The 19,944-nt window shown below is 35.7% G+C and overlaps 1 protein-coding gene across 5 annotated transcripts in view; it reads right to left on the bottom strand.

Moving 5' to 3' along the window:
• Positions 1 to 19,944, bottom strand: part of ARMC4 (armadillo repeat containing 4) — a 79,983-nt gene that overhangs the window by 47,109 nt on the left and 12,930 nt on the right. For all 5 annotated transcript variants that reach the window (XR_003994539.1, XM_030507460.1, XM_030507467.1 and 2 more), the window contains 3 exons: positions 2,065 to 2,211; positions 1,572 to 1,781; positions 1,176 to 1,412 (listed from right to left, as the gene is read on the bottom strand). Coding sequence is in view for 4 of the 5 variants with exons in the window: in XM_030507460.1 (XP_030363320.1) it covers positions 1,176 to 1,412; positions 1,572 to 1,781; positions 2,065 to 2,211 (594 nt within the window). In the remaining variant the exon portion in view is untranslated. The remainder of the gene's footprint in view (positions 1 to 1,175; positions 1,413 to 1,571; positions 1,782 to 2,064; positions 2,212 to 19,944) is intronic.

Genomic DNA, 19,944 nt, shown 5'->3' with positions numbered 1-19,944 from the left:
CATAAATTCTCTGCAGTGCTCTTCAAAATCACATTTAAAACCAGGTGCTGCAATGGCGATTTTGTAGCCACCTGACTTAAACAGAATTCAGAATATTCTGAAAGGTGTCCAGACTCCCTGCTCAGAGCCAAAGAAGAAAAAGATGCTTCAGAATGGGATCATGAAGTACCAACTCACTTCAACAACAGATCTATTCCTAGAACGAGGTTAGAAAAACCTGTTCTTAGAATTAAATTTTTTTTGTGATCTTTTCTTCCAAATTTTAACCCACAGGCATTGTAACAAGGGACCATTATTTAAGAGAGGGAAACCATCTGTGTAAAAGATGCATTTAGCATTATTTCCAAATTCAGCCAAATAAGAAATCTCAAAAACCTCTCCTTCTCGATACAGACTTACTGAAACTAAAATCTGCCAGGTTGCTGCCTCGTGGAACATGCACAAACCTGCGTAGTTTCAAGAAGCTAATTTTGAAAAGACAAAGTGTTTCATAATGTAGAATCTTTTGAAAAATCATGTCTTCCCTGTTTCAAATTCACCGAGAGAACTTACATACATTTTTACCTTAATGTCAAATAAGATTCCACAAATAGAAAAATAACCACTCATCCTATATGGCAATGGTACAAAATACTTGTATTCAAATTTGAAAAGTGAATATACTCAAAGCTGTGAAACCTGCCACGGAAATCTGTAGAAAAATCACATATATTCCTTTCTTCTTTTTGCAATTGGTCAGACATCGTCTTAACCAATTCACAAGGGCATTGTAAACCACACTGTCCTGCACTGCACTGGATCTTCTTGGCTGCACCTCCAGGTTAGCTTTGCAGAATTTAAATGTACTGATTAACCAGAATATAGCATCTTAAGTTGCCAAATTTGTCAAGTATGATGGAAAAAAAATAAAAAAAAGAGAAGAAAAATAAAGCTGATTAAGGATTTAATTTCCATATATTTTCTTTCATAAAGCACTCCTAGCCTTTTAAATAAAAAAAGATGTGGTCTTTACTTCATTACAAGCTGTGACTTTCTCAGAACACTCTGGCCACACAAAGCATCAACTTCCAGATGGGTAATTGCCCTGGTTTAAGTGATAGTCAAATGCAATGCTTCCTGTTAGTAGCCAACTGTTTTAATGATTAGAAAAAACTTTGCTCCATGTGTTTACTTACTGTTGAGGCACATTCTTGCAGCGTCCCCACTACTGGAGTTAAGATGTTTGCATGTGAACATTTGAGCCATCTAGCTAATAATGGAATGCCACCAGCTTTACGGATTGCTTCTTTATTTTTGGTGCTTTTGCTGCAGCTCCAGAGTGCCAAAGCCCCACAACGTGCCATTTCAGTATCTTTTGCTTGGTATGGTGTTAGACTGGTTGATCCCACTGCATCACAGCCCAACAGCCCAACCTAAAAAAACAATTTTTTAATTATCTACAGGGAAGTTTGATATTATACTCCTTTTTAATTATGGGAAAGACTACCACACGAATCATGTATACAACACCACACATTCTTTTGGACAAAAATGTGCATATGAAAAGGGTATAAATTTTAATGTCTGCTTACCAGTCTCTTGATTCCTCCATGCTGCCTAACTGTCCTCTGTGCTCGTTTAAATCTAGCAACATTAGCAATTGTTTCAGCTGCCAAACATTTTAGTTCTCTATCCAGAGAGTCCAGTATTTTCACCATGATCTCTAAGCCCCCAAGATCTGCAATTGCATGTCTGATCAGTGTATTTTGACTAATTTCCTTCAGGATTTTTAATGAACCAATCTAAATAATGGAAAATAACAAGTTAAATATTATTTGAGCATACATAAACAGAAAAGTTATTTAAAATTATGGGCTATCTAAAACATTTTATCTATGAAATTGAATTAGAAGAAGGAAACTGAAAGTAAAAGAAACAGGTTTTTTTTCTAAAAAATTCTTCAAATCAAGAAAATACAGAAATAAGAAAAGAAATCCATTTTCTTTATACTATATAACTTTGGAAATCGAAAAAATATTCTAATAGAAAGGCATATTCATTGCTCTATTTGACAAAGCTACTTACCTGACATTTAATTTCTTCTGTATCAAGCAAATTAATTAACACTTCAAGACATCCAATGTCTCTGATGGCCATCTGACAAGTTTCTTGAGCCAGATTGAAATCTTTCATCGAACACAATGCAATCACAGTGGCTGTTGGATTACCTCCCTAAAATAAATAATAAACAAATGAGTAAAATGCATTTAATATAAAACATCATAGTCTATTCTACCAGCACTAGTTAAACTACTACTAAAGAAGAAACACGTTAGATTATTTCAATTATATGGTGTTACTCAATGCAGATGTGGTAAGAAATAGAGTTACTGGCTTTAAGATGACAGAGGGGATTTAGAATAGATATTAGGGAGAAGTTCTTCACTATGAGGGTGGTGAGACACTGGCACAGGTTGCCCAGAGAAGCTGTGGCTGTCCGATATGTGGAAGTGCTCAAGGCCAGGAGCATGGGGCTTTAAGCAACCTTGTCTAGTGGAAAGTATCCCTGCCCATGGCAGGGGGTTGGAACTAGATGACACTTTGGGTCCCTTCCAACCAAAACTATTCTATGATTCTATGATAATGTCTGGAAATGACATAAAGATTGGAGAAAGAATAGCACAGTGTGACAAATGACTAATAAGGCTTGCTGTGAACAGACTAGTAAATTAGGCAGTCAACTATTGTGAGTTTTCTGAGAGTGTTTGCAGATAGCAAAAGAACAGACAGTGAATATACAGACATTTCAGAGAAGCTACCTGCATTCTTTGCATTGGTATTCACTCTGGAAGAAACCAAAGTGATTCCAATGTGTATCTTCTATTGTGGACATTTCAGAGATTTTTCTGAAACTGAAGCCACTGTAGGAAATTTTGATTAAAGAACTCTGACATTGTGAAGAGTAACAAACTGCCATTATTAGACAGTATTCAACCGAGTTATAAAGGAAATGGTGAAATAGTTGATTCAGGAAAAGCGCCATTTATCATTTCACTTCAAATTGCCCTGTTGCCAATGTCCAGGGAAATAAAAAATGTGATGTCAACTTTGAATAGAGTTCAAGGGCTATCCAAGGCCTTTTAGCCAAATATCTGTGCTGGACAAATTGGTAGACTGTAATAAAGAATGAGCAGACATCTGTCTAAATACGATATTCTTGAAACAATATGAGAGTCACCATGGATCTGTTATCAGATTCTTTCAAAATTTACCAAGCTAGCTGATAGGTCTAACTGGACTCCATAAGGGTTTTTACAAAGTCCCTCCCTGACAGCTTTTAAGGAAACTAAGCCACAATATAAGAGGAAAAGTCATTGCATGGATTGAAAAGAATGACTAAAGAATAAGAAACTGAGGATAGGAGCAAAAGTCAGTTCAATAAAGGGATATCAGTTAGTGGAGTTCCACAGATCTATGTTGAAGTTACACAATTCAACATACTTACAAACACCCTGAAAAAGTGAAAGACTGGTTATGTGATCAAGTTTATTGATATCATGATTCAGGGCCAGTTGTGACAAACTGTTGAAGAACTTACTAAGACTAAGAGTGCAATAAAACAGCACATGAGAAATGATGCACATCAGAAAAAATAATCCTAACTCCATAGATGAAATTATAGCTTTTCAGCTGTCCATTAAAAACTAGAAATGATATCTTGAGGTTAGGGTAGATGGAAATAAAAACCATAATGGAATATTAGGAAAAAATAGTGAACAGACACTGTCAGTGTACCACAGAAGAAATCCATGGCTCACATATAGCTTAAAAACTTTATGCACTTCTGCAGCCCCAGTTTCAGTAAGGTTACTATAGCACTGGAAAACTCTCAAAGAGCAGCAAAGATAATCCAAATATTTTCAGCCTAGAAGAGGATGACTGAAAGGGTACGATAGAGGTCTACAGTGTCAGGGATGGCATTGAGCACGACAGACAGGGATTGACTATCCAATGTCTCTTTAAATACAAATATAATCTCTTTTAATAATGAGGTGTAATAGGATTCAGGTTGAAAATATAAAAAGGGAGTTGGTTCTTCAAGTGAGGTAACAGACTAGTAGAACTAGTTGTGAAAGGATTCTACTGTGAAAGTTAAAAGTTTTCACTGAAGGTCAGTAAAATCGTATGTATCTCATTCAATTTTCAACTCACTGAGCTAAAAACAAGTGGCAGCTTGGAGAGTATTAGAAAGCTGTGTGTTTGCCCTTCTGTGCAAACACACAGCAGAAAGTTGTGTGTTCTTTGCCTTGAGCATTCATTTAGGGTCCTGGGTTTCTTCTGCCTTGGTAGAATATGAACAGAGTTTCACACTACTATAAGTTATGCAGTCAAGTCTCCCACATTTGTGGAAATCAGAGGACAGGTCATCTGGAGTGCGAAAGATGAACTTTAACTGCAGAAAACTCCCATCCTGATCACTGTGTCTCACTTCCTGCTGCAGTCAGGTTATTGGGATACGTTATCTTTTGATGTGCCCAATACAGTTTCTTTTATGTCTAATTTTAAGGTCATACACTTACAAATAATGAAAATAGGATATAGCTCAATGTAGAAGTTCTATCCTGGAAACTAGAGCATATAAAAAGACTTGGGATGCTGAATATGAATTTGAGATTACAATGTAACACTTGATTAAAAGGATGAATTTTGGGATGTATAATTTAAAGTCCTGGATAGGAACACAGATATTCTCTCTTTTTAGGCACTTGTGCAATGACTACTGTAGAATTTTCCTTTCTACAGTTCTCTAAGGAAAGTGAAAATATGGAGATGATTCAGAAAAGAGAAATAAAAATGATTTTAAGCCTGGAAAATAGTTGCATTAAGACAAATATGAGAAGCACTATTTAGTTTATTAAAAAGAAAATTAAGGTATGATTTATTCATAATGAATAAATAAATCTATGAGGAATAGGAACATGATCACAGAGCGCTCTACAGTCTAGCACAGACATTTGTTGATCTGAAGTTAAAGGTACTAAAATTTAGATGAGGAGTAAAGAGCAAGTTTTCTATTGTGTGGTTAATTATTCTTTGGAATAAATTACATAGAGTGATGATAAGTTTTCCAGCAGTGGAAATTTTTCAGTCAAGATTGGATGTTTTTCTAAAAGATAAGCTCTATTTCAGTCACAGCTACTAGACTAAAAGCAAGAAAAAGATCAAAGAATACACCCTATGCTATGCAGAAAGTTAAACCATATGATAACAATGGATTCTTTTGAACCGGTAGCATAGATTTCCTATTAATCAAATCAGGGATGAAGCCAGCTGCATAGAAATTAGGAGGGCTGAGCTGCCATGTAGCTACAACAGAAGCTGGAGTCCATGAGCAAGGCCAACTGGTGCTAATGTGGAAGTTACAACTTAGAGCACCTAGTAAATCAAACTACAATATCCACCTCTCACATGCCTCTGAATTCCAGGGAAGCTTTGGCTCCCATCCAGATCTGAACTGTACTGCCTAAGCCCACCTCTTTCAAGTTGTAGTTCTGAAACTGTAAAGAACTTTGAGAGAATCCTTTCCAGAAGGAAATATTTTGCTAAATTGTACACATCATACTGAAATACAGAATATTAAAAACCCAAGGAATGTTTGCTAATATGAAACAAGTAGATCTAACAAAACCAGAACTTTCGCAGCACATTTCTTAAATTTAAATAGAAACAGTAGGACAAATACAGTAAAAAAAAATCTTTAAACTTGACGTGCTCTTCAACTGATACCATAAATGTAGCAGAGAATTGCAAGTGAGAAAATATATCCAAAAAGAATGTCAGAAAAATACTTCATAAAGTTTCAGATCAGCAACTTACATCAGCCGGAACACTTCTGCTAAATCAATAAAGTATATGAGGATGGCGCTTCATAGACAATTTTTATTTACATTTCTTGTAACAATAGATATCCACAGAATTTCCCCACAGAAAACTGGTTAAACATAAGGGTAATGTTTTAACATCTGCAACATATAGTGTCCTAAAGGAACACTATGATTTTTTTATGTTATCTTTTTTTTTAATCTTCATCATCATCTTGACTTCAGAAGAAAATGAAACGTGTCTTGCTTTAAGAATGTATTTTGAAAACATGTCCTAGAGAATAAAATATTGTAACAATTTCTCAAGTGTCTTCCTAGAGAAACCAGTTTATCCACACATATCAAACTCAAGTATAAATGATTTTTAAAAAAATCCATAAGCTATGATTACAACACTACACAGAATATTCTGTAGCTGAAAAAGACTAACAGCTGTTCTTTTATGAAGCTTGTGGTCTGTTCATATAGTATAGACTTTGAGATTTACTTTGCTTTGTACTATAAAAATTTTGTAACAGGTGCTTGAAGAGAAAACTTGTCTTTTTATTATTTCACATAAATGTAAATCACTAATCTGACAAGTGACGTCTCTTCTTTTGAGGAGCATTTCTCCTACAGTGAATCTACATTTACACATAACATAGTAATTCATAATTCACTTATCTTACATGTGTAATGGCTGACATGTAACACCTAATATGGACCAGATTTTTAATAAACAAACGACTTTAAATTCTCTTCTATTCAACAAGAAATAGAACTTTATATAAAATACATACATGCATTTTATTTTTTCAGCTTCCAAAATGCATGCCCCACTTTAAGTGTTTTTAAAGTAAAACCACAATAAAATATTTTTCATATGTGCTGAAGCATCAGTTCCACAAAATAAGAAATATTACTGATGGTTTCAACAATTATTTTTTGTTTCTTGAAGCTATCATTACAGTAAGTCTTGCAGTACTTAGAGCATAGATTTTAACATGCATGGAAATAGTTACCTCTCCATTAAGTTGACATAAAATCTGCATCATGTTGTTATACCATTTGAAATCTGATATGTTGGATGCAAAATAAACTCTACTGGCAGATCAACAATCAATTTTAAGGCTTGAAATTAAACACAGATTTAGTTTAAATGTGCCTCTCTTCCCATGTAGTGGTATAACATATATATCCACAAATTAAATGAAAATAAACCATATCAATGCTACGTTATCAGTAAAACATCTTCTGTGCAAATGTACATGTAATGTCTCTCTTATGATACTAGAGCTCACCACTGACAATTACAAAACTATAAAGAGCATGTAGCAAAGCCTGCCTTTCTTTTGCTTTTATTTTTAGATGTTTAACACTTTTACAATACAATAATAACCAGATTAGTTAAAACTTTTAATATATGTATACAAAGGCAGCTGCTTTAGACAATGGTAAGATTGTACATCAATTTACTATCTGCGAGTCCAACCTCACTGGTTTAGTCACCACTATACTAGAAACATCTATATTTGGCAACATTGCTCCCAACATGACTACATGCATCAGTTAGTCCGTTCTGAATGTACAGCAAGATGGAAGTTGCATAAACTTTTGGCTGCATCCAGCCCCCTTTTCCCTGTCTTTCTTAGTGTCCTATCTTTCTCCATTTAAAAATCCTTGGGCCTTCAGAAATTCTTCATTATGATGTCAGGGAATGCTGGATACTGCTCCTGTTACCTTTTGGCAGAAACACATTCAAATACAGCACACCCAACACACACTGTTCAAAGACCTAGTGGAAGATGTCCCGGCTCATGGCAGGGCATTTGGACCTAGATGATCTTCGAGGGTCCCCTCCAAGGCAAACCATTCCACAATTCTATAATCTAAAGTTATGGTGGCTCCTCAACAACAGCAGTGGTAGAAAATAGCTACCCATTTAGTTACTGGTGACAATATTTGTTAAAATTAGTATTTAAGGTCATACTAGGGCTTCTTAAGCCACAAGGGTTCCAATGGGAGGAAAAAATGGAAATTAGCTATAGGGACATATTCTAATATTTTTAAGCATTTCACTTTTTTCTCTGTAAGTTTGTTAAGTGAATTTTTCAGTGAAAAGAACTGCCAAAAAGTGCCTTTGTGCTTATTTTGTGGCCACTACCTCCTAAAGTAGCTGAAATCATCTTGATTCCCGACATAAGTCAGGAAAGTTTGAAGGTTGGTGGCCCAAGATGTTTCACAGGTAAAACAATGTTTTTAGATGGCAGTGATCAAATACCAATTAAATTAAAGCTAGTAGGAGGCCAGAAATTCATCTGTTGTTGCTCGGTAAATTCAGAAAACTAGGAGGCATGATGCAATTGGAAAGAAGCAAAGAGGAAGCTCAGAAGAGGCATCAGTGCCTTTTAAAAATTATATAATGAGTACAAAAGCAAAAATCTCATTGAGGATGAAAACCAGACAGTGTAGAAAGAGATTCATTAGGCAAAATCATGAACTCTTCAGTTGGCTGAAACTCAGGAAGCAGAAAGTGAAGACAACATCAAATAACTAAGAATGAAAATAAAAGAATAACACAAGCATATAAGGGCACAAACCAAAATACAACTACCCAGGGACACACAGGTTAAAATTATAATTTTGTTGATCCCTTCATAATAATCAAGGAGAAAAAAACCTACTTAGTCAATGGAAAGCTTTCAACAAATGCAACCAAGAAAGCTAAAAACATTAATGGGTCTTTTTTTATGCATTAGTCTTTACTGTGTTCTAATAATGTACCATTAATGTCAATGAAGATGTAGTAAACACTTTGCTTATGCTAAGGACATAACTAGTCAGTAAGTACTTAGATAACTTCAGTTATTTCATACTAGCTGAGCTTAACAGAATCTGCTTTATGGTACTGAGAGAATTGGCTGATGCCAAAGACCATGATTAGTTTGCAGAACTGCAGAGAAAATTCTGGTGTTAACAATGGAACACAACACAGATATTGCCTATCAATATCACAGTGTTGTCAGACAAAAAACCAAACTTCACAGAGAGACTTATAACAAGATTTGTAACCTGTAAAACAGAAGAAATCATCCATATTTGGTTTGGCACTAATAAAACAACAGCTTAAGTACTATGCTCATTCTAGGTATCATACTTCAGAAAAATAATGACCAATTTGATGAATACCAGAAGAGGACAGCAAAATATCTCTAAAGTATGATCTAAACAGAAAAACAGAACTGGAGTTGTTTACTCTAGAGATGAGAATAAGGTGGTGGTTTAAGGAACAGCTACAAAGACAATAATCTGTTCTCCATGGCCATTGTAGGTAAGACAAAAAATTAATGGGGTTAAAGGGCATCAGGGCTGATTTACTCTAGGTATTAGAAAAACTTTTTTAGTGGTAAGAATATTTTCATTTTGGAATACATTGCTTACAGCAGTTATGAAATCTCCATGATAAGAAAGTTACAGAAATATTTGTCCAGGACACACATGATGATGCTTTGGAGGCAAGCAGGTGAGCTAAGTGACCTCCTGCATTCTGGTTTTAGCCCTGTTTTCTATTAGATATTTTCATGGATTTTTATTACCATGAAATTTTGAAAGTATTAAACTTATCAAGTATTTCCTTCTCTTCTTTAAAAAAAAGGAGGATTGATCCGTAGTATATAAGATCACAGATACAGATAATAGATAATAAAATATACAGGCTTAAGATTTCAATATCACATGTCCCATCCAAATTATAACCCTTCCTAGTAAATACAAAGCTTTAAATTTTGAAACTATGATTTCAATTCAGTAGGCTAGGAAGGGAAGATACAAAATTTCCTCTAGAGTCATCTCTGGAAAGGGTAAACACCATTGAAGTTTTTGCAGATGAACTGCCAGCAGGCAGAAACACTAGCTTTTCAGATAGCTGAGACTGTACAGCAGACCTATGGAATATCTATCCTGGTACAGTTCTCTTTATAGCACACATTTCCCCGTTCCTTTTGCTTGAACCCTCTGACATCATACGTAGCATAATTATACTACTTTGACTGATCTTCCTAGAGCAGAGACCTGTATCAGAATTTAGAATTGTCACAATTGACACTAGAGAAAGGATGGCTTTCTGAGAAAGGCCCCATACCTGGATTCAAAACACCAGCGGTCCTGGAGCCTTTGACAAAATTCCTGCCTGCTACTGGCCAGATGCCTTTTCCCAGTATCTTTGTTTCTCACTTTCAACTGAAACCTAAAAACATTATTGAAGCACAAGTAATAAAAGTACTAACAGGACTATAAAGAAGATGGTTCCAAATGTGTTGCTCAATCTGTAGTAAAATACAGATACATGCATTGAAAAACATAAACATTACAGTAAAGTTATAGTGCATTTCAGTTTCTTGAGAGAAAGCAAGAGTACATAAAATGCAAATTATACAGCTTTTGGCTCACAAACATGTCTATAAATACTGTACCTACTTGGAGATTTAAAATTAATTTATTTAATTTGTATTTGGATTTAGGGTGACTATGACTGAATATAACCAGAAAATGAAATGTTGTTTTACTTTGCATGGGAATATCAAGGATTACTTTTTCATCTGTTTAGACCTGTGGCTAAAATTTTTTTACCACATTACAAGTTCATTCTATTTACTGTGTTAAGTCCTAGATAGATGCCTTAATGTGCATGTCTGTGATAGTAAGCCTATGACTGACTAACAGGAATGAAAATTGCTGGTCATGGGCATTTTGTCATTCTTATGTATAATAATACCCTACTTTTGATTATGCATATATATAATCTGAATAGAAAATACAATATACTTGACAAAATTAAGACTGAACATACAAAGACAATATATTTTTAGAAAATACTAAACAAAATAGTTTTATGTGATATCGAAAAGAAAGTAGGTCAAATTATAGAAACCTATGTTGTTATACCAGAAATTATTTAATTAATATTCATCAATGGAATGAAAAAACTCCTAGAACAAAACCAGTAAGTGGAATCTCAGCCCAAATTATTATTAAAATATTGCCATTTTTTATAAAACAGGAAAGCCAAAGTAAGTAGTAAAGTGTGAAACAGAATTCTTCATTTACACCTTTGTGACTTTCTGATTTTCTGTTGAACTTGACTCTCTCAAATCAGCCAATTTTGTAATTTTCTGCTGGAAAATACCTCAAAATTTAAACGAATTCTGATAAAGCTTAAAGAAAGACTGAGTACTGCAGTATAATATGTACAACAGGCTTCAGCAAGGCAGTTTTTCTGTGCTAGTGAACCTCTAAACACTTTGAGTTTTGTTTTGGTTTAAATACTAGTTCCAATTTTTCATTTTAGTTTATAAAACATACAAGCTGCAACTTGTTAAGAGATGAGTTATGGACCAGTATAACTGAGTTATGGAATAATTCCCTGCCCCATTTCCTGAATCTTCTGGCGTTCTTTGGCTACAGCCTGGCAGTATGTAAACCATACAGATTAATATAAGTAAAGCCAGTGGAAAATCACAGGCATCACAAAATCACAAAATCCAAAATGCTCACTGCACAGAAGCTGCACGGCTTTAGTTGCAGATTAATACCTTGACCCTGACCCTTCACAGTGGCAGAAGCAACATATATGTTATAACCCAGACATAGTGAGTTTTAAATTGTCACCATATTTCATGAAATTGAAAAGAAATGAGTTTCCAAACAAAAGAATAAGTCTATTATTTTCTAAGTGAACCAGAAGGTTTTGTTAGGCAACTGCTGATTCCCTCTTGAAAACTCTCCCAAGACATGTATCTATTCTGTTAGCTTTCCTTTTCTGATTCATAGTAATTGGATTTTACTATTGAGGAGGTAAGAGTCCATGTAGTTCATGTGTAAACATATGAACTTTTACTTCACTGGACTAGGAATAGTAGAATGTTTTTCCCAGTAACTTCTCAAACCTCAAACTTGGAGAGAAGTGAAATGCTGACCCAAAAAACACAGAAAACCTGGCCGAGGTAATATATAATATCTCAACACTGCAAGTTTATCTTCTCATTTGTGAAATTTTCAGTTTAGGAGTGTATTTTTTCCCCAGTCGCATCTGGACAATTTTGTAAAGACAATGGACCACACTTTTTTTGATCCTAGGTAAATTTGGAGAGAAAACTAAAAAGATTGCAATGTACACAACTAACCAATTCCCTCTCAGCCCATAAGGATGCTCTTTATGCTGCTTATGCAATCTCCCTCCTAAAAAATGCCAACCGGCTAAAAAATACCAAGTGAACAAAAGATGTTCCTTCAGGAAAACTGCTAAATATGGCTAAGTTTGTTTTGCAAGAAGAACAAACAAACAAGCTCTCAGATGTATTATGTGCCAAATAGCTGAGAACAGCTAGTTGGGCTAATATAGACCAAAGTAACTCAAAGGCCAAGATAAAAACTTAAAAGTGAATCTTGGATAAAGAGAAAAAAATGCTGTTTCTCAGAACAGTGAGTAACTTAGATTCATATGATTTCTCAAAGAAAGGACATATGTATATTTTAGTGACTAGAAGGCAGATAAGGTCCTTTGCATATGTGTAGAAATTACTGGATTTTTTACTTTGCTTTTCTGATTGCTCAGACATCAATCTTGGTCAGATGTCACAAAATCTCCACATGTTGCTGGCTTTTGGTCAGCTAATTCTTGCAAATTCCTTCCAGACATTTATTTAGTCCTGGTTTTCTCCAGAATCCAGATAGCCTCTCTCTTTGTTCATGAACACAGTGTCGGTAGAACTGTCCAAAAAATGTGAGGATACTTTGCAGCCCACTCCCTGAAGAGCTCCAAGACAGTGCAGCTTATGGTAACAAGAAAAAAGCCAGTCTGGTCTGGTCTACTGAAACCCTACTGAGGAACTAGAAGCAAGACAAACCTGTAGGATCCAGATCACACACACAACATCTATGTAAACAAAGCTCAAGCAGTTACAAAGCTGGCCAGGCCAAAGTTAGATCAGAGGTATCTAGCAGATGCCCATCAATTAATTCTCTCATTAACTGCCAATTAGTTTTTAAGGCTGTTACCAAATAGGCTGATCTTTATACAGCACTCCAAGGAAAAAAGGCCAGAAAGCACGCAAACCCCTGTGTCCAAATACATAAAGAATCTGGAATAAGAGTAGGCCTTCAAAAGACTACTTCACATGACACTCACTGATGATTTGAAATGCTCAAAAGTGTGGGGATGGGAGTCATCTGTCTAAATTCACTCATCTACAGCCATCCTACATTCCTGATGATTAAGACCGAGTCACCTATAGCCATCCTACGTTCCTGTTAATTGAGATCAAGTCAACAATGAAGTGAAAACATGATCCACCTCGTTCTGAATAAGATGCTTAAAATACCAGATGAATCACATACTTAAAGTGCCTACTTCTTCCACTGATCATAAAGGTAGCCTTGAGTGCCCAGCTCAGCTACAAACACCTACTTTGTTTCCATTTAGAAGTAGGTGAGAAGAATTCCAATCTAGGTATTGACTTTTATGTCTAGGCACTAGAACAAGGTTACAGCCCTCTCCCTGCCTTTGGCCACTTCACCTGTGGAAAATAAATCACATCTATTTTTAGAAAGAACATGCAGAAATTAGCAGGAGGTTAGGGTTGAATAAGAAAGAGAAAAGGTTCTAGGATTAAATAAAAAAAAAAGCCAACAAAAAACCTACACAAGCAGCACTACTGTTTTTCAATTTAACATTGATACTTTTAAGTCCTGACTGCAGACTTGGAGATGTGATATATGCCACCTGTAACACAGATGTACTACTGACCTTCCGTGACAGTGTCAGACCTGCCTAAGCAATTTTGATTTTGCCTAGCACTTGGCTCCCAAAAGCCTTCATGTTATTACAGCTATTTTATCTTTATGGAGCCAGCTCATTTGGGAAACCAGTGGAGAAAATTTAATGAGGTTGAACTAAGAAGGACCTGTGCCTAGATTACTGGAGAGCTAGCATGCTGTGGAAGCTTAGTAAGCACTGAGCAGGCAGAAAAGACAGTGTCATTTGAAACCAGGCAAAAAAGATTTTGCGAGAAAAACAAAATAATACTGATAGTTTATGAAAAGCTAAGAGGCAGATACTCTCTGGAGAAATTAAACAAACTTAAAAACTGAGCTTAGTGAGCGCATAGGAAAAACAAATATAGATGAAGACACGGCTGAAGCACAAGGCATGCTTCTGAAATAACTGTGTCTGTAGTAAGCCGTGATTAAATTGATCCTAGGTCCAATGTGGAACATTTAAAACCAACGAAAAATGCCATTATCACTTCTTAAAACTCTCGGTAGCTTTCAGACACAACCATGTTCTAATTCTTTAGGAAAGCCAACAATTTGGTTATCTACTTCAGGATTATAAAGCCTTAAACCAGATTGAAAGAGCTGTGGCAGTTTACAAGTTACTTTAGAGGTACAGTAGCTACAGTGGCAAAACAGTAGCTCATTAATTTAGTATTAATTTAATTACCTGCTTTTACAATAGAATACAATCCTGTAGAAAGAGGGAAATAAAACATCAGTTATTTTACATTCTTTTCCTCAGCTCTTAATTTTTCATACACCATATCTTCTTTCTTGTTTTTTGTTAAGTTCTACACTTTTGTTTGTTTTTTCTTTATTTCTGTCTGGTCTTTCTTCTCATCAGCTATGAAACTCTAAGGAATGGGTCACCCTCAGAACATTAATGAAACCTCCACTACACAGAACTTCATCAGAGTTGGTGCTAATGGTCAAAACTCAACTGGTTGTTATGAATTTTATATGCCTCTTGTGATGAGGAATGATTGTTGGTACAGTATTTTGAGGCAAGAGCTATGCAAGTGCTTCAGAGTTGCCAGTTATAATAATAATTTGATACTTCACTATTTGCCAATATTTCCTACCCAGTAAATTTATCGTCAAAAGATTTCTTTTTCATGATCAGCACTGGCTAGGTTGTTAAAAATTACATAACTATAAAATACAGTTTTCCCATGTTTTTATTGACCCCCCCCCCTTTTTTTTTTTGAGTAACCACATTCTTTACTGAAACTCAAAAGAAAAAAAAAATCTTGGCTAATACTGGAAGATGGGAACAAGAGATGTTCATGAACAGTGGAGAAGAGAGTGATATGGAGGCTGACAGATGTGCCAAGGCTGACAGGTTAGCCAAACATGTGCCTAGAAACACTAGCAGGTGGTACATGATTATGTCTCATACATTTGATATTTTCTGAAAAATAGCAGTCTGCCACTTAGCCAAACTACAGCAGAATTTATTTTTCATCTCGATCTTTCCTCCTTCAAATCACCTCGCCACATACTCTGATAAGTGAAGAGAAAAGATGTACTGTTCAACACTCTAGTAATAAGTTCAGGTAAATTATCTGCAAAGTTGGTCAGTCCTGAAAACATCCATTATACTGTGTCAAAATTATTTTATATACAAAAATATTTTATATGCACTTATGTATGTTTGGTTTGTATTTGATAGCTAAAATAATATCATGCAAGTCTTGCTAATGTGATATCATAAAGAAAAAACAGTTAACTTACTATCCAGATTGTGGGAAAAATAATGTGCAATATATTTCCTACACAGACTAGATACTTTTACTTCTGCTATTAAATTCTAATATTTGCATCTATTCCATACCTAGGCCCAGATTTTAAGATTACAGATAATTATTTTTTTTTCATATTTCTGCACGCAAATTCCTAAGTTGGTTACATATCAGACCAAATTCATAACTTGTATGTTAATTTTCTATTTATCCAATTATAGTTGTAAAGTTCTACCCACCAGTAACTTTCTGGGGAAACAGAAGCAGAGCCAAGAAATAGAGTTAGTTCCTCAGAATTTTCATTTGCATTTCTCTTTGTATTTTGTTCTGGAGGCATATCCATAAACATCAGAGATTTTAGGCTTTTTCTGTGACTACCATAAAACTTTTGAGCAGTATTACAATGTGTAAAATAAGTAAACCAATAATTGGTACTTTAGTGGGTACACTGTAACACTATTTTTTCTTGTCTTACGAAATTTAAAATTACTTTTTGTGTAGTTTCACTTTAATTAGTACTTGAAGACTCATTTTATTCCTTAGGCTAATATGTTAATGTCTCTTTTGAGGTTCTGCGTTTCAGAATAAAACAGAATTACTTTTCTGCTAATCCCAAAATACAATCAATTTCTTAATCCATGCATACTTTATGAAGATGATTTAAATTTTTATGAGTACTGGTGTAATCTTAATAATGTGGAACATTTCCAATACCATTATAACTTAATAAAGCTATACTTTTCCATTATGCAGTTAAAAAATACTGTCTATTCTCTACTTCATACAAAAATTGAGAAAAATCTACAAACCACATCAATGCCTTTGCAAGTGCCATAAATTTATAATTGTTTCATATAAAAGAATTGCTGTATACACCACCTGTTCAACCACAGGAGGGCTGAGACTGCTACACAATTTTAATTTGCACAAAAAAAAATAATTTATTTTGAAAGGCTGGACATTTTCTATCACAAAATTTTATGAGGAAGATACCTATTTTTCAGGTAACTAAATCCTTAGACCTCAGATATGACAAGTCTCATCTTGGAGTTAAAGTGTGACTGTCTTTATATTAATGCATAGTAGGGAAGTGTGCAAGGAGTTCTTGTTGACTGACTTTCCCTCCAAGTAGAGAAATGACGTATTGCAAACCTTCTGTATAGAGCGCAAAAGAACTCCACACACACAAGCAACTGCCATTTAAGATTTCGTCATCAAATGTTCTGAAATAGGCTCCCTGTTTCTGCAGTAGTTTCGACCTTCCTTGTCCATATTCCTACCCTTCACATATACATGGATGTCCTGCACCCTGGTTTACGCCAAGCTCTGAAATTCCAACCTCCAGGTGTCTCCCTGTCTTTTCCTGGAGAATAAAACTATCTTATACTGTTTATCAACAATACACGAAACCTTCATTTGAGATCCTGCATCTTAGCTCCTGGCAGAGCGTCCTTGCATCATTTCCCTGTCTATTTGATTGTCTGCATTTCTAGCCTGTACCTTTCTTCCCCAAGAATGCTAATGCCCTCCATGTACAAAGAGCTCAGCTGGGGATCCACTATTCCTTCCTGCAAGCCAGTATAAAGCTGCATTTCCCTAACTGAAAAATTTGAGCTTCCTGAGAAGAGGAAATAAATTCTGCCTGCAGTGCAACAGCCACACTAAGTCCTCCTGGCTTAGCTCTGTTCACACTGTGAAAGGGAAGCAGAAGTGATGGGCGGTAGTTTTTGCACAGCCAATACTCACTGCAACACATGCACTGTAAGAACTAGACCCATAGCTTTGATCTCTTAAAACTTTTGTTTCCTTGACCCAGTTGCCTAGAAATAAATGAGGACTCTTAGAGGGAGTTGGAGAGAAAGAAAAGGGAAGAAGCAAAGACCGGAAGGAATACTCCTGTACATTTCTGCCTCCCTGGTCTGTTTGCCATCTTTATGTAATGTAAGCCCAATACAGAGGGGCCTCGTGCCAGCTACAGAAATGTTACTTGAATGCAGCAGCCTTCCAAAGGTCCTGCCAAATTGCAGCTGTGGAGCAGACCTGAATACACCCAGTGTATCCTGCAGTTCTTTCAACCTTTTCCTTGTCCAGTGAATGAGATTTCACTGAGCCATGTGACAAACACCCAGTCATCCCCTGCTATGCACTGCCAGGGCACATAGGCACCTAGGAACTGGTACTCAGGGCACATTCGCCCTAGCTCCTGTGCGGTACTTCACCTTTCCCCACCTCCTGGACCTGGTACAAGGTGGAAACAGCTGGGGAGAGACAGAATATTTGTCCAGCTATGATTCCAAAGTGGAAAACAAACACAATGCTGTTCTGGGAATGAGGTTGTTTGAACTGGAGTAATTCAAAACAGATAGGAAATTAGTGGATACTTTACTTGATGTGTGAGGTTTCACTAGTGTACCCCTAAAATATAGCCAAAAGTAGAATGACTTTCCAAGTAAGAAACTGAAGGAAGTATTCTGTAACTAACATGGACCTGCAGAACTCTATCCAGAGCTCACTCTTGCACACATGTACATATAAATCACGCCGTTACAGGGAACCAAAACTAAGCAGCACAAGGGTTTAAGAGATTAAAGACTTATTCTGGAGATTGGAGTTATTCCTGGCACAGTCACCAGCCCCAATTCACCTTTCAACATCTCAACTTTATCTTAAAACTGGCAATAATAAGAGCTCAACAGCAGCAGCACAAATCATTGTACCCAGCTTTGGACACACAAGCTTTTCTTTTTTCTTTTTTTTTTTTTTTTAATGCACACAGCCTCAGTTCTGCCACAAAGAAGATTCAGCATTTCTACCTGATGTTCCCCATTTCTTGTAAAAAAGACCATTGTAAAATGTGACCTCTTCACCCTACCCCCAAAATGTGTCATATGTAAAATGTAGTCCTCCCTCTAAAAATCTAATACTTCAGAAGCACTACTTTAATAAGTAAGAAATCTGAAGCAGGCTCTCCTGAGTGAATCTCACTGTTACAAACATCAAGAGAACACTTTGTTTCAATTTTATCTACTCTAGGCCCAAAAGACGCCTAATACAATACTAAGCGCTCTGATCAATCTTCGCTGCCCATTAAGTCGATGGGGAGTCATGGCAAGAGCACACATGCTCTTGTCTTCTGTTTCACAGCCCTGGGAAGTTTGAAGGTAGGACAAGGAGCCAGACCGCAAACGCAGCTGCTTCCCAGTGGAGCAATTCCAACATGGCTGATCTTTCCCAGAAAGGAGAGGGAATGTAGAAGGGCAAAAAGTCAGAAGGGAATTTCCCCTGCATTGGAATTTTCTCTCCATGAAGAGGTATACAAATACATAGCCTACAGGCACAATTCACAGGATCCAGCAAGTTTGCTTTATACAGGAAGCAACTGTCTCTTTAAGTTTGAGAGACAATCAAACATTGGTATAAAAACTAGGTATCTTTCAGCTTTTATGGAAGTTTTATGTTTGCAAATTGATCTTTTACAGAGTCTTGCTGAACTGTAATGCACATTTACTTTAGCAGACATTCAAAAAATGGTTGCACCTACAAATTATTATATTTTCTGTATCTCAAACATCTATTATTTAAGGCATTTTATTAATTTTTTTAAGATGTGTGAACAACGTGTACAACCTTTGCAGACACAAAACCCCTTGAAATTTGTGCTTCTATATAAATACGCTTGTAGATATTTAAATATTGCAGTCATAAATTTATTTTCTCTTATGTGTCATGAACACTTGCCTACATGAACAACAAGAATGCCAAAAAATCTCCTAAGTCTGGCCAGAAGTGCAGTATTTATACTTGAATTAAAATGAATTCCATGTGCAAGCTAAAGTAGCACTCCATCAATAAAACATTTCAACCACTGTCTGTGGTATGGCACTGAGGCATCTCTTTTCAGCTTTATCTGACACTAGGGATTTCTTGCTTTACGTAGCTAAGAATCAACAGAGAACTATTTTAAGTATACCTTCAAGTACTTTGTTTAATTTATTTCTAATTTAAAGAACTATAAGAAGACTTGGGTGTGCATGAGTACATAAACAAGTATACATTTGAATTTTCATAACAAAACTTTTTCATATTATGAAATTTTTGTATTATAAACACTTCCTAGCAGGTACGCACAATTTGATAAAAATGCTCCCCTTCCTTTTTCTAGTTCTAAGCCATTAAGTAATTTTGCTTGTTGACAGCTGGAATAAAACACACTAACTTCTAAAGCAGAGGAGCATGAAAAAATATTTTTTCCTATTTGCCATTCTCATTCCTCATTCAGAATGGTTTCATGCAAGTCTAGATATCTTTCAGTACTGAATCACATCCAATATTAAAATCTAAACATGACTACATGAAAGATCTAGAGAGGAAAGGGAATTTGAGAATTATGTAACCAGGACAGAAGACCCTTGTTGGTAAAGAAGGTGGTTCAGAAATGGGCTAATGAAAAGATTTCTGAGAGCTCACCAACAGTAATGGGTTTAAAGTATCCTCTCTAGGAAGACCTTGAGTCTTTATTAAAAAAGTAT

This window comes from Strigops habroptila, chromosome 1 (genome assembly GCF_004027225.2).
Source record: "Strigops habroptila isolate Jane chromosome 1, bStrHab1.2.pri, whole genome shotgun sequence".
Taxonomy (NCBI): Eukaryota; Metazoa; Chordata; class Aves; order Psittaciformes; family Psittacidae; genus Strigops; species Strigops habroptila.
Note: the sequence above shows the minus strand (reverse complement) of the source record. Positions and strands in the feature narration are given on the sequence as shown.